Below are 20639 nucleotides of genomic sequence, written 5' to 3' on the forward strand. Positions count from 1 at the left end.
AGCAATCAAGCCTAGTAAGTACAAGGCCCTTCATTTAAACCTTGGTACTTGTCTCTTCCCACTCTTACAACAGGTATTGAGAGTCATAGATGATAAATATTGAAACTAAAAGTCCTTTCAGACCTCTGGGTCTGTTTGCTCTTAGGATAAATGTATTTCTCTAGTGAGGAAGCTCTGTGTTCCGTTTTTTGTTTTTTTTTGCCAGTCCTGGGGCTTGAACTCAGGGCCTGAATGCTAATCTTACCATTGGGCCAAATTCCTGGCCCCTCTTGTGTTCTGTTTTTATATTCTCCTTTTCTTATGAGCTGAGAAAACCAAATGACATATATAACACTTATAGAACCCTTTATTTGACCAATCCTTATAGACCCAGGAGGATGTGGAGATTTCCTCCTCTCTGGGTTCCACCTACTAATCTAGCTCACCAGGAAATCCTCTTCTCTCATTGGTCATAGCATTGACACTGGTATACCAAGTGAAGCTAGCATTTCTAGTAGACTGGGAGAAATACCTAGAAGAGAAACTGGCTATCTTCAGAGGTATAATTGTTAAGTCATTTTGTTGAGTCATTTTGTGAATGATCACAGAATTTGAGAGCAAAAAGAGGTACAGAAAACATCCATCTGAGGCCTAGCTTCTGCTTATTGATTTACAGGGTTGTTATTATTACTATTACTATTTTACACTACTTGTATTGGGGGATTTCATTGTACTTTTACATACTTGGGTGCCTTTTTTTTTTTTTTTTTTTTTTGCCAGTCCTGGGCTTGAGCTCAGGGCCTGAGCACTGTCCTTGGACTTTCTCAAGGCTAGAGCTCTACCACTTGAGCCTCAGCACCACTTCCGGCTTTTTCTATATATGTGGTACCAAGGAATCGAACTAGGGTCTTTGTGCATGCTAGGCAAGCACTTTAACCACTAGGCCAAACTCCCAGTCCTTGGGTGCCTTTTTTGTGTGTGGTTGGCATTGGGGAGTTTGACTCAGGGCCTGGGAATTGTCATTTAGCTGTTTTGCTCAAGGCTGGTAATCTGTCACTTAAGCCACAGCTTCACTTTTGGCTTTTTGATGGTTAAATGGAGATAAGAGTCTCACAGGGCTGGGAATATGTCTTAGTGGTAAACTGCTTGCCTAGCATGCATGAAGCTCTGGGTTCGAGTCCTCAGTACCACATAAACAGTAAAAGCTGAAAGTGATGCTGTGGCTGTAGTGGTAAAGTGCTAGCTTTGAGTTAAAAGAAGCTCAGGGACAGTGCCCAGGCCCTGAGTTCAAGCCTCAGGACTGGCAAAAAAAAAAAGCCTTTTTGCCCCAGCTAGCTTTGAATTTGATTCTTTGTCTCAGCCTCCTGAGTAGCTAGATTATAGGTGTGAGCCACCAGCCCCAGCTTAGGAATCTTCCCGAATGGTAGTTTTCCCCGGTTTGAAATATCTCCTTGTTGTCAGATTGATTTTGTAGCCCATGATGACATCCCGTATTCTTCTGCTGGGAGTGATGATGTTTATAAGCACATCAAGGACGCGGGTGAGTAAGCTGACATCCATCTTTACTTCATGGGATCTTGGGCAGCTATAGAGATTCAGCCACATCTCTACTTTACAGAGGAAAATTCATCATCCCCTAGCCATACTTTGGGTAACTGTATAGGTAACATAGTTCTGACCTCCATCAGTTCTGGATTTCAATTTTGATACGTCTCTCTAATTTCAAGATGTTCTTCCTTAGCCCAATACTTTTCTTAATTTTGGGGCCATGTAGGTCTTCTTTTTCTTACTTGTGGCTCCTGATTTAACCCTCATTCTGCATGCCATTGTCCATAGACTTCACTTAATGGTAGTGGGGTGTGATTCCTGAGGAATAGAAAGGAGAGTTGCTGTATTTCCGTTTAGTCCTCCTGCCTAAGCATGCCAGAATCTCATAGTGTTTGTCCTTACCTTCTGGAGGTAGGCATGTTTGCTCCAACACAGAGGACAGAAGGTATCTCCACATCAGACATCATCACCCGAATTGTCCGAGACTATGATGTGTATGCAAGACGGAATCTACAGAGGGGCTACACAGCAAAGGAGCTCAATGTCAGCTTTATCAATGTGAGTTCCAGCCCTGGATCCTAGGGTACTCATTGCTTCCCACTGCATCTGACATGAACTTGCTTTTCATGTCTGCTGTGATTATCATTCCCCAGTGCCTTTTTTTTTTTTTTTTTGCCAGTCCTGGGCTTGAGCTCAGGGTCTGAGCACTGTCCTTGGACTTTCTCAAGGCTAGAGCTCTACCACTTGAGCCTCAGTACCACTTCTGGCTTTTTCTATATATGTGGTACCAAGGAATCGAACCCGGGTCTTCGTGCATGCTAGGCAAGCACTTTAACCACTAGGCCAAACTCCCGGCCCTCCCCAATGTCTTTTTACAGGAAACACTCTGTAGGGCATTTCACAAAGAGAGGTCCTTTCTTCCCTAGTGGTCCAATACAAACATATTTATATAAAGACATGTGGCCAGTTAAATAAGTAAATAAGATGTCACACTGTATCAACACATTTAAAACAATGGCTCCCATTTTATCCTTTGGTGGTACTGGGGTTTGAACTCAGGGCTTTACATTTGCTAGCAAGTGCTCTGCCACTTAAACCATACCTTCTGGCTTTATTTATTTTTTTCAGATAGAGTCTTGAACTTTTGCCTGGGCCAGCCTTGGACTTTTTTTTTTCTTTTGGGTCATGGGGCTTGAACTATGGGCCCTGAACACTGTCCCTGACCTCTTCAGCTCTTGGCTACTGCTCTATCCTTGAACTACAGCCTCTCTTACATTACTTAAATAAAGATCTAGTACCTCTTTCAACCTCATACAGTTGTCATAGTCTTGATGATGCTGGGTGCAGTGATCTTGTTTCTGCCTGTCCTCTCCATTTTGGATGATGTTGGACATATTCATATGCCAAGATTTGGCCTGATCTTAAAACAGTCTGAATAAGATGAACATCCACAGCCTGTCTTTCCTGTGGCTGTGTTAAATATATATATATAAGATAGATGAAAGCAAAGCTGAAGATTGAGAAGAGTGTCATTTTTGTTTTCTTTCTGATTTGGCTGGGAGGGTCAGGGTGGGTATTATTGGTGAGAACAATTATTTCTTTACCTAGGAGAAGAAATACCACTTGCAGGAGCGTGTTGACAAAGTAAAGAAGAAAGTGAAAGATGTGGAGGAGAAGTCAAAAGAATTTGTTCAGAAGGTAGAGGAGAAAAGTATTGATCTCATTCAGAAATGGGAGGAGAAGTCCCGAGAATTCATTGGAAGTTTCCTGGAAATGTTTGGTCCAGAAGGAGCCCTGGTAAGTTTCCTTCCTTCTAGGCAACTCATGCTGTGGAGGGTAGAGTAGAACCCTAGACCAGATTGGATAGCAACATTACCAGTAATCTTGCCTGTTTCCCTTTACCTGGGCAGAACCATGTTTCAACTCTCCTTCAAAAGTTCTTAAAATCTTTACAGAAAGCAATCACATATTTATCTAAAGAGCTTTGCCAGATTACTATTCACTTAGAAATCTAGTGACAAGATAAATGAGTGGACTTGCCCAGATTCCTTCTACTTTAAAGTTTTACCTGAAGGGATAGAGAACTTGATAAAGAAAGTTGCCTTCACTGCACAGCAGCTGCAGGAGTTCTCTCATTGAAAATTAGCAAATAAGGGCTGGGAGTTTGGCCTAGTGGTAGAGTGCTTGCCTAGCATGCACGAAGACCCGGGTTCAATTCCTCGGTACCACATACATAGAAAAAAGCCGGAAGTGGTGCTGAGGCTCAAGTGGTAGAGCTCTAGCCTTGAGAAAGTCCAAGGACAGGGTTCATGCCCTGAGCTCAAGTAAATAATCCTAGTTTCGATATCAGGAAGGAACTGATTGTGAGGGTATAGGAAGAATTTGAAATTTCCTTTTCAGAGAACTTGAAAACTGGGTTAGGTAACATTTTGCCCACTTTAATTACTTTGTTTTGGCCTGGAGCTCTCAAAATAATCCCTTGACATAGAAGTCAAGGATTTGGTGGCTGTGGGAATCATTAAATAAAGTGTATGGCTTAGATCACGTTAGGGAGGAAATCCCTTAAAATTACAGCTGTGTCCCTGCTACGGCTCAGTCAGTCCTGATTAATATTGCGGAACGTGGGGGTGTAGCACAATGGTAGAGGGTTTGCCTGGCATATAAAAGGCCTTGGGCTTAGTCCCCAGCAATGAATAAAGGAACATAGAGGGGGCACTCTATGTTTGGAGTCTCTAGTGCTCCCGTGGTGATTTAAGTTGGTCCATACAAATCTTCTAACTCTTTCTTTTATCTCCCCAGAAACACATGCTGAAAGAAGGAAAAGGCCGGATGCTGCAAGCCATCAGTCCAAAGCAAAGTCCCAGCAGCAGTCCCACTCGAGAACGCTCCCCATCCCCTTCTTTCCGCTGGCCCTTCTCTGGCAAGACTTCCCCACCTTGCTCCCCAGCAAATATTTCTAGGCGCAAGGCCGCAGCCTATGATATCAGTGAGGATGAAGACGACTAACTTTTCTTCCCTCGTTTCCTTTCCCGCCCTCTGTCCCATCACCTTCAGAAGCTCTCTGTTGAATTCCACATTCTGATCCCAACACTAAACCTAAGGACAACTACCAAGGAAAAGACAGCTGGGGCAAGAGGAGCTGGGGATGGGGAAAACAAAACAAAACAGCCCATCCTCTGAAAGCCAATCACCCACACCAAGGAGACTGAGTGCGCCTCAGAAACCTGTTGCGCATCCTTCTGTCCTCCCCAAGGACTTTGCGTTACTGTTTATGTTCATGTGATCTTGACAGGGAAATTGTCATTTTTATTAATTTTTTAAAACTTAGCCTTTCAAATATAGTAAGTAGAACTAATTTTTTGCCCCTGAGGAGTGGGCAGAAGAAGGAAGTGGTGTAATACCCAGAGGCCTTTTCTTCCTAACACACTGTAGCGCTTGCCCTCTGTTCTGAAGCAGAGTGGCTGGCCAAGTCCTTCATGCAGTGAGCCATGCTGATGGGGAATTTGGAAGGAAGAACAGAATTTTGATTACCTTAAAAAAAAAAGATGAAATTGAATTAGTTATAAACCCCCTAAATGAACTGCTAGTACACGTATGTGCCTGCATGGCTGTGGGGAGGAGGAGATGGAGTCTGACTATTACTCCCTGAGGAGTTTCTTGCTGGACCCAATGGGGTCCATGAAGACACTGATGGGGACAGAACCAACTACACAGCATCAGCTGCAGTCTGCTGTGTTTATCCTCACGAAATTCTTTTGCCCAGTTATTTGGGAGCTCTTGGCAGTCTTCCTGCCAAGGAAGGCACACTGAGGGTTACTGTGACTGGGGAGGAGAGTGGAGGAGACTCAGTCACGCACACATCCGTGTAGATTCAGCTCCTGCTGAGATTACGTCAGTGCTCTTACCCAGCTTTATACAAAGGAGATTTTGTAGATGTCTGTACTTTGAACATGAATACTATGAAAACTTCACACAGAGCATAGAGGCAGAGCATAAGAAAGCACCTTCCTTTCCTTTGCCCTTCCCCACCCTGAGGATGTTTATAGTCAGGACCAGTACAGTACTTCATGGAAAGTGTCTTTTCCTCTGAGAGCTGCTATTGGCAGGACTTCCCTCCACTTTTGCTCCAGAAAGCCGCAGGTTCACACTCTATCTATGCCTGGTGACAGTGGCCCTACCTCCTCGGTTGTAAGATGCCCAGGAGGATTCAGCACTTGCATTTCCAACTGAAGGAAGGATACTCTGCTTAATCACTCCTTGCTACTGAGCATGATGTAATTTTTAAGCCCCTTGCATCCTGTCTCCTGCTCCATCACCTAGCAGACCATCAGTCTGTAGTTGGATTAAGGGCAAAACTGTTAATGTCCAGAATCCATCTGCCACTCATAAATACCCCTTGTAGGGGTGGAGGTTTTAGTGTTTTCAGAGAATACCACTCTCTCGTCTCTTGTCCCTGTGAACTGTGTGCACCTCAAAGTCAAAGCTGCTGGTCTGCCTGAGGGTCCGAGGCTAGTGTCACTGCCCCTTGGAGGGATTCACAAGCTCCTAGCCACAGATAGAGCATGGCAGAGGGGTGGGGCAGAGGGCCCCACTTCCTGTCCTGATGGCCCATGGGAACTCATTGCTAACTCTTATGAAGTGCTGTTTATAACTATCACACCTGACTCACAGCCTTGGCCAGGAATCCTTTCTTTGAAGCAGTTGAAGCTAATGTTTTCTCACATTATGCAGCTGTTTGTATGGCCCTTTTTAAACTTTTCTGCCCCAGTCTTCTCTGTGGGGATCCCCCTGTTTCCTTCTGCCTTATTCTCCCTGGTACAGAAAGGCAGTGACGCTGTTAAACCCACCTGCTTGTTCTCTTCAGTGCCCATCACCCAGGTATGCTGGAATGACAGGGAGCTGCCCACGGTGGCTGTCCTTCCTGCAGTCACTTCTGTAAATGTATGGTCACTGGGCTGCTGTGGCATGCCGGGCACTGGAATGGAGCATCTAGACTGACATCTGTGACCAGCTAGGGCCAGCCTAGGCAATGTTCTGGGGAGGCCCCTGTGCCCTTTTTCTGTCTGTCTTCCAACACTAATATGTTTTCAGATAATTTGGCCTGGAAACACACTTGTGGTGTGGCTTTCGGGTGAGACTTAGGTGCTGGACAATGGTGCTGATGGAAGCATGCATTGCTGGCCATGTGCCTAGCTAAATGAGGGTAGAGGTATGTGCCGTGACCATACTTGGTATCTGCATTCATAAGGGCGTGTTTGAGACAGGGGACCTCAGCTGTGGAGCTGTTTCTCTGAATCCTGTACAGGAAAGCAGGCAGCCTGTATGGGCCAGATGTGGCCAAGACAAAAGAGCCTGGCAGAACCTCTGGCCTCAGAGCCTCTGTCTGTGTGAGAGGAAGAAGCTGAGACAGAAGCCCTGCAGCTGGTGCCAAGGAGACATTTTGACTATGACCCAGAGGGGTCTGGTCAGAACTTTTTCTCTGTTCACTCACTGGGTTCACAAGCCTGGAGCATAGAGGCTGCCACTGTGGAGCAGCAGAAATGGCTCACTGCTGCAGCTGACGCCACACACACTGCAGGGGCTTAAGGATGACAAATTGGGGATGCGAAGAGGTTGAAAATCCTGAAGAAAAGGGTATGAGGGAGCCTAAGAGACTTCTGACCCTTCCTCACAGGATAACGGAAGCAACATCTGAGCCGCGCTTGCTTTCTCGAGGGGCGCTGCAGTCTCTGGCACGCCCTCCCAGCGCTGCTTCCTAGTGCTTCGTTCCTAGGGTCTGTATTGTGCCTGGGCAGCCTGCTTCCTGCAGCCCATGGCCTTTTTATTCTGTTCCACATCCCCGACCTAAAATCTTCCCAAATCAGTTATGCTTTTCTTTAATGCCTAAGCCATACCTTGTAGATTTTCTGTTAGCATACATGCAGCAGAGATTAAACCAGGTTTTTTAAAAAGAGATTCCCTTAATGTTTTAAAGACTAGTGGTATTTTTTTAAAACTTACCAATGTAAGTATTTTTTAAAGTTATATTTTTCAAACTCATAACAGTGATTGTTTTCTCTCATATAGCAAATGGTCAGGGGATAAAGATAGTCTCTAGCTTCTATTTTTTCAAACAAATGAGTAGAACCTATTCTTGGGATTATACTATTCAATATTAATTTTCTTCAAATGAAAGGTTTTTCTGTCTACCAGTTTCCAGTTAGTACTCAAGAATGGGGTAGGAAACAAGAACGCCAGGTTTCACATTGCGGGGACGGGTTGTCTTCCTTTAGGTGGGAACGGGGCCTCCCACCCTTTGGTGAGGCACTGACCGTTTTGAACACCAAGAATTGATTGGTTAGGTGTTTAGTTACACTAGAGTGCCGGAAAGAACTGCTGGCCTTGGCATAAGCATTCACCTATCACCAGTGGGAGTCCATGTGGAAGTTTCCTCAGTTAGGCTTCAGTGTATCATTTTCCTGTCTGTTCACAGTTATTTGGCTTGTGCCATTTTGCCAAATAAAGGCAATGTGATTTTACCTACTGTTCCATTTCCTGGTATACAAGACTTGTGTCAGGGACCGGGGCATAGCCTGGTGGTAGAGTGCTTCTCTAGCATTCACAAAGCCCTGGGTTCGATTCCTAGATACCACATACACAGGGAAAAAAAAGCAGGAAGTGGTGCTGTGACTCAGGTGGCAGAGTGCTAACCTTAAGCAAAAAGTGCCCAAGGACAGGCCCTGAGTTCAAGCCCTAGGACTGGCAAGAAACAAAAAAATGTGTCATTGAGACACATAAGGAAAGAGCACCTCTGCACTCCAAAAGTCTGGCCCCTTTAAAACCACGGGCTGCCATTATGCCCAGCCAAGTCTGCTCCTGCTCCTGGCATACTCCCACATATACTTGTCCCCTGCTGAAGGTGCCTCATGGCCTTTCCACATATAAGCTTTCAGGGTTAGTGTCACCCTCAGAGGCAATGAGCCTAGTTACAGAGTTTAGACTTCATCCTGTTTATTACAAAACTTAAAAATCCCTTCTTTGGGCAAGATTCTGCCTATTCCATAGTTTTACCTTCCTCTGTCTGGTCAAAGGTAACCTGCCAGCTTATGCTGACAGTGTATTGAGAGACTGAGAAATCGCACAATCTACAAAGTGCAGCATTGCTTCCACTGTCCAAGCCATTCAGGCATTGAGGTTCAGCCCCGGGTCTGGAGATGAGAAAGGTTCATATCCAAGTTGGTAGTCTTTCCTTCGGTAGTAAATTCGTGTCAACACAGTCAACAGGAAAGTCTCCAATATGAGGAGGTGGCAATTCATCACTGTGTGTGGGTGTAATACAACATAGGTTATATTTCTTTAGGGAGATGGCATCCCTCTTGCAGCCTACCTTATGAGCTGAGAATTACCTACTCTCATTTCCCCAAAAACTAGGACCTAGGGATACTAAATTAAAGTGACCAAAAGATGGAATGATAAAGTCAGAATCAGAACTTGGTTCTAGTTCCTGTGATCTGAGATTAGCATAGAAGCTTCTCATGTTCATTTAACCAATCTAGCCTATTTCCTACCCAAGGAGTTGAAGACTAAACCTATGGCTTTCGGAAATGGCTGTCAGGACTGGATTTGCAGTTCTCTGTGTTATCCCTTATTCAGATTTCCAGACTCCTTTCTGAATATTCTGACTAAATGTCAAACACTTAACTTCTGTCCCAAAGTGCATCATCGCACAGAAAAGCCCGTATATGCTCACCTTGAGATCTGGTTTTAGAGGAAAAGGGAGGTGAACAAGCAATCTGCCCGCCATTGGCCAAGATGGAGAAAATGGCAGGCTGCAGAGCAGTCAGGATGACAAGCGCCTGCAGAACAGGGGGGAGGCAATGGTGAGCCTGAGGCCTGCCAGCCATGGCTCCTGTTTCATCTGTGCAGCTACAGAAGGTTGGATCACACTCGATTGAACAAGTTTTCATCTTTAGACAAATTGGAATCTTATTAGAGTTGCTCACAAGAACATATTTGGCTAGTTGGTTGGCCTAGTAGAGTGCTTGCCTAGCATACATGAAGACCCAGGTTTGATTCCTCGATACCAAATACATAGAAAAGGCCGGAAGTGGTGCTGTGACTCAAGTGGTAGAGCTCTAGCCTTGAGGAAAAGCCCAAGGACAGTGCTCAGGCCCTGAGTTCAAGCCCCAGGACTGGCAAAAAAGTCTATTTTTCTTATTGATGGCCACTTAATGGATAATTAAAGGAGGCTAACTCACCTAGCTCATTATAGGAACAGATGGGCAGTTAGCTAATAAAGTGTCTTTGAGTGCTCACTTTGGTGACACACTAGAATTGGAACAATAGCGATGGTCATGGCCTCTGTGCAAGAGTGACACACAGATTCATGAAGCACTCCATGTTTTAAAGATAGTGTCCCACAAGGTTCTGGTGGCTCATGCCTGAGACTGAGATCTGAAGATCGCTATTCAAAGTCAACCCAAGCAGGAAAATACCAAAAATCAAGTACCAAAAATCTGGAAGTAGAACTGTGGCTCAAGTAGTTAATTGCCCAAATATTGCCAGCAATATAAACATGAAGATGTGTGTGATGCAGCTGCTGGCCCAAGGAGAGCCAAGGAATTGAGAGCTGGCCACCACCAGAAAGGAGGAGGAAGCAAGGGCCCGCAGCGGGTTCCAGAGGGCGCATACCTTGCATCTTTTAGGCATCCTCCTTCTCAACTACGCATTTCTGTTAGTCTCATGGGCTTTGTGGTATTTTGATAATAATGGAAGCCACAAACTAAAATGGCACAGAAAGACAAATGAAGGACGGAGACCATTTTCCAAATCCCACAGAAAACCCAAAGTTGAAGAGAAAGAGTCTCAGTCTTGCTTGTAGGCTTCGTTTATTTTGTGCCAAGTCCTAGGGTCTCAACTTAGAGCCTGGGTGTTGTCCCTGAGCTGCTGTGTGCAAGGCTGGTGCGCATGAGGCCTAGCCTTTTGGTGGTTAATTGGAGATCAGAGTTTCACAGACGTTCCTGCCCAGGGTGGCTCAAACCGTGATCTTCAGAGCTCAGCCTCCTGAGTAGCTAGGATTGCAGGCATGCGCCAGTGATACCCAGTTTAGGCTTTCTGATCTTATGATTGATTCCCAATTCTTTGAGGCTCTATTTTTTTTGGGGGGGTGTCATGGGGCTTGAATTCTGGGCCTGGGTGCTGTCCCTGAGCTCCTCAGTTTAAGGTTAACACTCTACCTCTTTGAGCCATAATACCACTTCTGGTTTTCTGGTAATTAATTGAAGAGTCTCATGGACTTTCATGCCTGGACTGCCGGGCTGGCTTTGAAGTGTGATCCTCAGATCTCAGCCTCCTGAGTAGCTCTAGGATTATGTGGCCTTTTCTGTGTATGCAGTATAGAGGAATTAAACCTGGGTCTTCCTGCATGCTAGGCAAGCATTCTATCACTAGGCCACGCTCTAGGCCCCTGAAGCTCTATTCTTAAGCCTGCCCCGCTCCCCTCTTCTCTGAGGGCACAGTTACCTGGAACAGTCCAAATTTGGCTCCCATGTTCTGTTCGCCCAGGTGCAGCTTGGCCTGACGGAAAACAATGGCCAGAGACCAGAGAGCCAGCAAAGTGGAGACCCCAAGGAGAGTATTGATCCACAGAGATGTGCTCTTCTCAGAAATCTGGGGCAGAGTAGAAGATGGTCAGTGAGGGAGGCGAGCTCTTCCCTGCTTTCATTTCTCCTCTTCCCAACCCAAAGCCTTGGCCTAATCTAGTCTTCTGTCTTCCCCACCCCGCAATTTGAGGCTCTGCTTTTCCACAGCCACTCTGAGACATATAAGCTGGAGCCCAAAGGTACTTTGCTACTCTTTCTTTTTTTGCCAGTCCTGGGCTTGAACTCAGGGCCTGAGCACTGTCCTTGGACTTTCTCAAGGCTAGAGCTCTACCACTTGAGCCTCAGCACCACTTCCGGCTTTTTTCTAGGTATGGGGTACTGAGGAATCGAACCCAGGTCTTCATGCATGCTAGGCAAGCACTCTACCACTACTAGGTCAAACTCCTGGCCCCTTTGCTACTCTTTTCTCCCTGCTTACATCTGCTGGGTCATAGATGCCGTCAGGCATGAGAAACAGGCCCACAAGGCCCAACATTATCTTGAAGAAGGCGTATTGGAACGGACCCACCATCAGCAGCTGAAGCTTCTTTCTGAGGGAGAAAGAAGGTTAGAAACCTCAATCCCCGAACCGCCTACTCCAAGACCTCCCAGATCCCGCCCTGGGCTCCTGGCCTTAGTCTGTTCTGCCTCACCAGACACCAAAAATTGTCTCATGGATGAGAACCCAGGAACACACCAGAATGTTGAGATCACTGGAAAGCCTCCTCCCCTTTCCTTGCTTCCCAGTCACCCCAGATGAAAAGACTACCTGCATAAGAATTAGCAACATTGGCCCCAAGCCCCCTCACCAGAACAGGCAGAAGTGGGAAGTAAATCAGTGTTCATCATGTGCCTAAGGCCTGCAGGGCGGAGAGCTAAAGCTTAGAAAGCAGCTCCTGAGCGTCCTAGGCCTGGACGCCCATGCACAGGGCCCAGCTGTGGGACGGCCAAGCCTAATATCAAGAGCCTGGCGGCCAGGCTAGAGGGCCAGGAGAGGTTCAGCTGTCTCCCAGGACCCCGCCCTCCCGCCTCACCTGGTGAGCATGAGGTGGGGACAGCAGGGGCAGCAGCAGCAGCAGGGACCAGTGTGGATTCTCATCGGGGTGTCCTTCAGTGTCCTCATCACTGCCTCCTTCCCCCCAAAGCCTTCCACCATGACCATCATGAGCAGGTAAAAGCATACTGCATAAAACCTGGACTCAAGGAGGAAATGGGCATTGTAAGAACCAGGTCCCGGGGACAAGTGAGGGCCTTTGCTGCCAAAGAGACAAAGATTGTGGGGAGTGTTGGGGGTACACTGAGGGAAAGGTGAAAGGGGCTGGCATTGTAGACATGTGACTCAAGAGGACCAAGAGATGACAGTTCAAAGGACCAGAAAGAGGGAATTGGGGGCTCTGAGAACAAAGGCTGAGAAAGCTACCCAAATCACATGGCCCTGGACGAGAACCTGAAGTTGACTAGCCCAGGTTGGGAAAGGCTTGGTTCATAAGCAACTGGGATTAAAAACATGGGCCCTGTGAACCTGAAGAGCAGAAGGGGGCCCTTGAAGGATGCCCACCCACAGACAGGAGTGGGGTGAGACACTCACGAGGTTACGGCCATTTCCACGAGCATGAGAGAACGAGGGATCCAGAGACCAAAACAGCAGAACACAGACACCACCTGCAGGGTTGGAGGCGTGGCTCAGTTGGTAGAGTGCTAGCCAGTGAACAAAAGCGGCAGGTACTGAGTTCAAGTGTCCATCTCAGGCCCCCAAAAGCCAGAAATGACGGCTGCTGGAGCAGAGGCTATGGTTCAGGGGCATAATTCTGGGGAAAATGTCTTTCCTTCTGTACTGGCTGCCTGAACAGGAAGCTGGGTCGCTGGAGGCTGCCCCACAGCTCTTGCAGTGTTATCTTTCCCCCTCCCTCTTTCTGGTACTGTCTCTGACTCTACCTCTTGAGCCACAGCTTCACTTCTGGAGTTTTTGGTAGATAATTGGAGAATCTCTCAGACTTTCCTGCCAGCTAACTTGAAATCTAAATCCTCAGACTTAGCCTCTGAGTAACTAGTACTACAGACACGAGCCGCCAGCGCTGGCTTGCAGTATGAACTCTGTCACTTGGCTGGCTGGTCCTCTAAACAAGTGGCGATCAGATTGGTGGAAAACTCTGGTCTAACACGAATTGCTGTGTTTAGCAGAATTCACACCTTGGTCCTTGCCTGTTTCCAGTCCCTCCCAAAGGCTGGCCCCAGAGCCCTCACCGTGGGGGCGGAGCTGGTCCACATCAGAGTCTTCCTCTTGATGGGGCAAAGAGTGTTCTTGTATAGATAGACTGCATCTTCCAAGAAGATGGTGATCGAGCCCAGCACCAGAAAGGTCATGATGATGGTGAGAGTGATTTCCACAGGTCCCTGCCCTAGAGCAGAAGAAGAAGGTAGACCCTCGTGAGCCCGATAGTGCTCCAGTGGATTCTGACCAATTTTTCACTCCTTTATTAAAAAGGGACTTTGGGGCCAGACACAATGGTTCATTCCTGTAATCACAGTAACTTGGGAGGCAGAGCCCAGAAGGATTGGGGTTCAAGGCCAGCCTAGACAAAAAGCTCACGAGATGACCCTTGTCTTCCACCTCAGCCATAAAAACAACTGGATGTGGCTATTCAGGAAGATCATGGCCCGAGATTTTTTGGTTTGCTTATTTGTTTGTTTTAAAGTAAGACCCTAGCCAAGCACCAGTGGCTCATGCTTGTAATCTTAGCTACTCAAGAGGCTGAGATCTGAAGATTGAGATTCAAAACCAGCCTGGGTGTGAAAGTCTTGAGGCTCTAATCTCCGTTTAACCACCAGAAAACTGGAAGTGGTGCTGTGGGTCAAAGTGGTAGAGCATTAGCCTTGGGCTGGAGAACTCAGGGACAGCACCCTATCAGAAAAATAAAGAAGGCCCGGGTTCAGTTCCTCGGTACCACATAGATAGAAAAAAAAGCTGGAAGTAGTTCTGTGGCTCAAGTGGTAGAGTTCTAACCTTGAGAAAAGTCCAAGGACAGTGTTCAGCCCTGAGTTCAACCCCCATGACTAGCAAAAACAAAACAAAACAAAAAACCCCAAATGTTTATTACCTCACATATTTTATCTTTTTGGTTTTTACCTCAAAATATTTCGAATAGCATATTTCCAATGATGCTATTTTAGCATCATTTGACTATGTACCATGTCATTATTATCTAGGGCCTCCATATTGTACAATGTCTCCCTTGAACTTTAGTATTTGAGAATAAAACGCTCAAAGCCAACCTTCGCTACATGGTGAGACTGTCTCAGAAACAAAATAAAAAAAGGAAAAGGAAAATAATCTATATAAATGTCATCATCTACAAAAACACCGTTTCCTCATTGTCTGAGCTGAATTGCTTTCCTGTTAACAAGTGTCGCACACCTACAATGGGAATGGCTAGGTTACCAGAAGTGAGGAGGCTCAGATCTGTAGCTATATCTCATTAATCCACAGTGGTTGCACGAATATCTGCACTCCCTCTCTAGATATTTCCCAGCTGGCCTGCTTCTTCTTGGGGCCCATGCACTTTCAGCCCACCCTATCCTTTCCTCCACAGGGGCCTGCTTCCCTCTAGGCTCTTTCCTCCAGTCTACCAGATTACTGATTAATGGTCCCCTGTTCAGTATCCTCATCTGCAGCTTCAGTCAGGATAAAGTGCAATCTCTGGGCCTCCTGGCATCGGGCCCCACCTTTCCTGCCCAGCCCTCCCAGTGGCCTGATTACCCCCACACCTTCATGGTAACCTTGGGTCTTTCCACATCTAGTCTCTTGGTCTGCAAGTCTGGAAGGCGTGGCTCATTCTCTTACCCTCTCCCTGCCCCAGCGCCTCACCTGCCTCTCCTCCCCCAGTCCCATGCTTCCTCCTGGAGTGAGGCAGACCCCTGCCTCCTTTGATCATCCTGTTTAGGGCACGTTTTTGTAGCAAAGCAATGCCAGTATGACTTCCCTGGGTAAATTGGTATCTCCACCTGAGTGTAGTGATGCTGTGGCCTGAAAAGCAGTTGTGGGGTTGTAGCCCCCTCTACCTGGCCATCTCCCTGGCCCCCACCTGCTAGATGCCAGCAGTGAGCCCCTGCATAGGAAGCCCAACTGTCTCCAGACGTTGCCAAATGTCCCCTGAGCGGGGAGCTGGTGGGAGCCTACCACCAGCTGAAAGCTCCTATTGGTTGTTTCCTGGAGCTGGATGTGGCAGCCACTGGCTGATGGTGCCAGGGTACCACGAAGGCATCTCTGGACACAATGGAAGTTGGCAGCACTCTGGCTCAGAGCATCTGCAGTGGAGCTGGACATGATCCAAGGACATGCCATGGTAAGTCCCCCTGCCCCACGCTCAGAGGAGTCCAGTGTGTGAGATCTGGCTGTGGAAAGCTGTGTGTGGCTCAGAGACACTGATTCCTATTCATCATCTCAGACCACACAGTAGGAAAACAAATCGTGTGTGTGTGTGATCCACGTTTTCTATAAAGATGCACGACTACCAATGGTTTTGGTATCCAGGGAATAAGCTGAGTTTCATCCTATGCCTTTCCCTTTTTAATTGATTTGTTTTTGCAGTACTGAGGTTTGAACTCAAGGCCATGCCTCCCAATCTTTTGTGTCTTCATTTGTTTTTCTTTTTTTCATGTATTTTTATTGTAATTAACAGAAGGGTTACATTACATTCGCCGGATGGAAGGTGCATTACTTCACATACATTGATACCCTTTCTCATGTCTTTGTTTTTCAAATTGGGTCTCACACTTTTGCCTGAGTCAGCCTTGGATTGTAATCCTCCAGAATAGCTGGGATTACAAGTGTGTACTACCACACCCAACCCTAAGCCTTTCACCTTTAAAAGATGTTTGCCAATAGGATCCAAAGAACTAGCACTGTGACAACTTGAACAGATTCATCCAAGTTGAGCCCCTTATAAGAGCTGCTCCTCTGGAGTGAGTTCATTGGGCCTTTTCCAAGGAGGATGCTGTGCTGCCTCTAGGGTTCCTAGAGGACTTGAATCCATCTAGAGGATCTGGAATCTAAAATAGGTTCTAAGTTCCAGTAAGCTGAATTTGAATGTGCCTTGAGGCTAGGATCTATGGAGCCCCCACTTTAGATTTGTCTCCTGGGCTAGTCACCGGGGAATTAGTTACCTTTATCCAAGGCTTTAGCTAGGATGGATAGGGCCACCAGTCCCCAGGCTGGCTAGCTCGGGACCACTTCTCCTGAGATGCCTTGGCAGTTCCTGGTGGCCCTACAGGCAGCATCTCTTGCTGTCAGCTATTGTTGGGTCTATGACTCACCTCTCAGGAGCTGGGCTGCAGAGGGTGGGTAAGAGAAGCAGGCAGAGGGGATGCTATAATTGGTTCTCAGCACCTCCAGGAGATCTGCTGTGTACCTGGGGAGACACCAGCCTGGACTCAGAACCCTGGGGACTGGGGAAGGGCTTGTGTCAGAGTGGACTGACAACTGGCCCAGGTATGTTGCCCATTGGCCCTAGACAGGTCTGGCTGTCATGACCAAAGGACCCATAATTCTCTTCATTCCAATCAGGGAAATAGCCTTGGGGCAGGTGGAGGAGAAAGAGGCAAGAGAAAAAGTGGAGCCAAGCCCTGGGGGTATTCGTGCCAGTGATTCCAGCTACTCAGGAGACTGAGGTCTGAGGATTGCAGTTCCAAGTCACCCAGGCAGGAAAGGCTATGAGACTCATATCTCCATTTAAATACCTAAAAAGCACAAGTGGAGCTGTGGCTCAAGGTGTTAGAGTGCTAGCACCATGAGCAACAAAAGAGGAGGGGGAAGAGAGGGAAAAGGGAGGAGGGGTGGGGAGAAGAGAACTCCAATGGCCAGAAATAGGTGTCCTGTTGGTTGGGAGCTGTGTGCATTCCTTCTGGGAATGCCTTCCACAGTCTCTAGCTCTGTCTAGTATGGGAGGCAAAGGCAAAGCCTCAAAGTAGCCATGCATGGGCTCAGTTCCCAGTTCCCTGAGGACCTAGAGGGCAGCCAGATTGCGTTCAGTCCTGTCAGTCAAAGACTCTAGAAGAGAAGCATGGAGGAGGGGAGACTGGCTCCCCGGCCAGCACCTGCCACCCTTACTTACCTGGGGTCAAGTTTTAGCTGAGTTCTGCCTAGCTCCATGGTCTCTCTGCTGCGGCAGGCACGGAAACTGAGAAGCAGGTGGGGCCGGGCAGAGCAATGGGCTAGGCAGGGGCTTCTCCCAGCACCTTTCCGGAGGAGCAGGGCAGGACTGAGCGCAGGTAGAGTAGTTGGAGCTTCCTTCTCTGGCTGTAGATGCCAGCTGCCTGTCTCAGAGGTCACTGTAGAGGAATTTGATCCTCTAGGCTGGCTCCCGACTCCTCCCAAGGAGTCCTTAGGCGAGGTCCCTCCCATTGCAGTTGGAGGAAAGTCTGCCTACCCTTTGCTTCTGGTCCACCCCCACCCTTCCTCTGCCCTCTGGTTGCTCCCCGGGCTTGTCAGACCCTACACAGAACTCCTCTTCCCTCAGCCCTACAAGTCTCCTGCTCAGTCACTCCTAGGGAACCCGGCAGAGCCCGCTCTGGGCTCTAGAGGTGGGAGGCTGAGGCTGTCTTACTGTGTGTGGACCAAAGACCTGGCTGGCAAAGCCAGAGGCCTGATGGGCTTTCTTTTTTTCTTTTTTTTTTTTTTTTTTTTTTGCCAGTCCTGGTCTTGGGCTCAGGGCCTGAGCACTGTCCTTGGACTTTCTCAAGGCTAGAGCTCTACCACTTGAGCCGCAGCACCACTTCCAGCTTTTTTCTATGCATGTGGTACCGAGGAATCGAACCCGGGTCTTCACACATGCCAGGCAAGCACTTTAACCACTAGGCCAAACTCCTGGTCCCTAATGGGCTTTATTTCTTGAAGCTCAGCCCACCATGTGTGGATGATGACCTAGCTAACTTCATGGCTTTTTTTTTTTTTTTTGCCAGTCCTGGGGCTTGAACTCAGGGCCTGGTCACTGTCCTTGGGCTTTCTCAAGGCTAGTGCTTTACCACTTGAGCCACAGCACCACTTCTGGCTTCCTCTGTATAGGTGGTACCGAGAAATTGAACCCAGGGCTTCATACATGCTAAGCAAGAACTCTAGCACTAGGCCGGGTTTGCAGTCTGAGGCTTCATTTTTAACTGCCAGTGCTGGGTAGTTCAGGCCTGTAATCCCACCTGTTTGGGAGGTTGAGATCTAAGGATTGTGATTTGAAGCTAACATGGCAGGAAAGTCTATGAAATGCTTATTTTCAGTTAACCACCAGAGAGATCAAATGGAGTTGTGGTTCACGTGTAGAGCACCTGTATCAGCCTTGAATGCAAAAAACCTAAAGGACTGACCTTCCCTACCATCCCGCCATACCACTCCTGGGCATCTACCCTAAACATCATAACCCAGGATATGATAAGGACACCTGCTCAGCTATGTTCATCTCTGCACTATTCACAATAGCCAGGCGATGGAAACAATCCAGATGCCCTACTGCAGATGAATGGATACAGAAAATGTGGTATATATACACAATGGAATTCTACATAGCCAACAGACAAGATAAAATAATGGCATTCGCAGGGAAGTGGATGAATCTAGAGAGAATCATGTTGAGTGAAACAAGTCAAGGAACAAAAGGTGCATGGTATCCTTAATATGTGGCTATTAAATCCAAAGAGTACAAGAGCGAGGACTATAACTGCATACCCAATGCTATGAACATGGTAATGGAAATATAAACATAACTATATAGACATAAAAACCCTATGACTCTATAGACATAATGTTTTATTTCATAAATTAATACGTTTCTATGACATACAAACCCTTAGCCTAATTTTGATTATGTTCTAAAAACTAAGTCCCAGTGATTGTATATAGATTCCCTTCTTGAACACTTGTTTGTTAAACTTGTTATTTGAAATATGATGTAAAAAATCAACGTTAATTAAAAAAAAAAAAAAAGCTAAAGGACAACATCCAGGCCCTGAGCACAAGCCCCAGGATACCCTTACCCCCAAATAAAGATGCAGGTGGGGGAGAGAGAAAAGGGGGGGAGGAGAGGGAGACACAGAGAAGAGGGTGGGAAGGAAGGAGGAAGGAAGAGTGAAAGAGGTGACGTTGTTTCATTGTTGTTGTGTATGTGCCAGTACCGAGGCTTAAACTCCAGTTTAATTAGATTAAGTAGCTAGGATTACAGGGTGAGCCGCCTAGGACTCAGAAGTACTATCTTTATTCAGGTTTTCCAGATAAGAAAGCTGATATTCAGAGACATTAAGAGTTCCTTGCTGTAGGCTCATATCTACAATACTGTTTATTTTTGAGGCTGAGAGCTGACATCTCAGTTTGAAGCTGGAAGAAATTATGTGAGACTCTAATCTCCAATTAATCACCCAAAAGACAGGAAGTAGAGATATGGCTCAAAGGGTTAAGAGTGCTAGCCTTGAGCAGGAAAAAGGGAAGAAAGAAAGGGTGGAAGAAGAGGGAAGGAAGGAAGGGAAGGAGAGAGGGGGAGGGAGGAAGGGAGGAAAGGAGAGACAAAGCAAGCAAGCTCAGAGACAACATTTAGGCCCTGAATTCAAGCCACTTGACTGACAAAGGAAACAAAAAGTGGCTTTCTGGCTATGACAGCTCCTCCCGAGAACATGCCTCTTGCAAAAGATCTCCTTCATCCCTCTCCTGAAGAGGAGAAGAGGAAACAAAAGAAGCAACTGGTGCAGAGCCCTAATTCCTACTTCATGGGTGTGAAATGCCCAGGATGCTATAAAATCACTGCGGTCTTTAGCCATGCACAAACAGTAGTTTCGTGTGTGTTGGTTGCTCCACTGTCCTCTGCCAGCCTGCAGGAGGAAAAGCCAGGCTTACAGAAGGATGTACTTTCAGAAGGAAGCACCACTAACAAAGATGGTGGGAAACTGTCCCCGTAAACACATTTTGGATTAAAAAAAAAAAAAGTGGTTAAGAAGCTAGGTTCCGGGGCCGGGAGTTTGAGTGCTTGCCTAGCATGCATGGAGACTGGAGTTTGAGTCCTCCGTACCACACAGAAAAGCTGGAAGTGGTGCTGTGGCTCAAGTGGTAGAGCAGTAGCCTTGAGGAAAAAGCCCAAGGACAGTGGTCAGGCCTTGGGTTCAAGCCCCAGGACTGGAAGAAAAAAAAAAAAAGGAAAGAGCTAGGTTCCAGGACTGGAAATGTGGCTTAGTGCTTGCCTAGCATATGTGAAGCCCTGGGTTCGATTCCTCAGCATCACATAAACAGAAAAGACCAGAAGTGGTGCTGTGACACAAGTGATAAAGTGCTAACTTTGAGCACAAAGAGGCTCCAGGACAGCACTCAGGCCCTAAATTCAAGTCCTACACCCAACAACAACAACAAAAAGACAAAAGAAAGGAGGCTCTCGCTGTGGGGTGTGAGGAAGGGAAGAGGTTTAAGGCAAGGTTTCAAGTAGTGAGAAAGGGCCCAGGACAGGGTTGTGGACCCTGGGAAGGAGA

At 47.1% G+C, this 20639-nt stretch overlaps 2 protein-coding genes and 1 pseudogene across 5 annotated transcripts in view; 2 read left to right on the forward strand and 1 right to left on the reverse strand.

Annotated features, from left to right (window-relative positions):
• Positions 1–8045, forward strand: part of Pcyt1a (phosphate cytidylyltransferase 1A, choline) — a 44160-nt gene extending 36115 nt beyond the window's left edge. For all 4 annotated transcript variants that reach the window (XM_090344484.1, XM_090344475.1, XM_090344494.1 and 1 more), the window contains exons 6-9: positions 1441–1519; positions 1943–2085; positions 3136–3324; positions 4327–8045. In XM_090344484.1, the coding sequence (XP_090200610.1) occupies positions 1441–1519; positions 1943–2085; positions 3136–3324; positions 4327–4533 (618 nt within the window). In that variant the 3' untranslated portion in view covers positions 4534–8045. The remainder of the gene's footprint in view (positions 1–1440; positions 1520–1942; positions 2086–3135; positions 3325–4326) is intronic.
• Positions 8046–8436: 391 nt separating this feature from the next.
• Slc51a (solute carrier family 51 member A) lies at positions 8437–17295 on the reverse strand. Its single transcript, XM_090332161.1, has 9 exons — positions 17258–17295; positions 16461–16555; positions 13392–13546; positions 12736–12809; positions 12182–12340; positions 11587–11698; positions 11029–11175; positions 9257–9362; positions 8437–8825 (listed from the first exon to the last, which is right to left on the reverse strand). The coding sequence occupies exons 1-9, from the start codon at positions 17293–17295 to the stop codon at positions 8689–8691; spliced, it is 1023 nt and encodes a 340-aa protein (XP_090188287.1). The 3' UTR covers positions 8437–8688.
• A 2501-nt stretch (positions 17296–19796) lies between these two features.
• On the forward strand, positions 19797–20050 carry LOC150069193 (small ribosomal subunit protein eS27 pseudogene; annotated as a pseudogene).
• Positions 20051–20639: the final 589 nt, after the last annotated feature.

This window comes from Megascapheus bottae, chromosome 1 (genome assembly GCF_031878675.1).
Source record: "Megascapheus bottae isolate mThoBot1 chromosome 1, mThoBot2.hap1, whole genome shotgun sequence".
In the NCBI taxonomy this organism is placed as follows: Eukaryota; Metazoa; Chordata; class Mammalia; order Rodentia; family Geomyidae; genus Megascapheus; species Megascapheus bottae.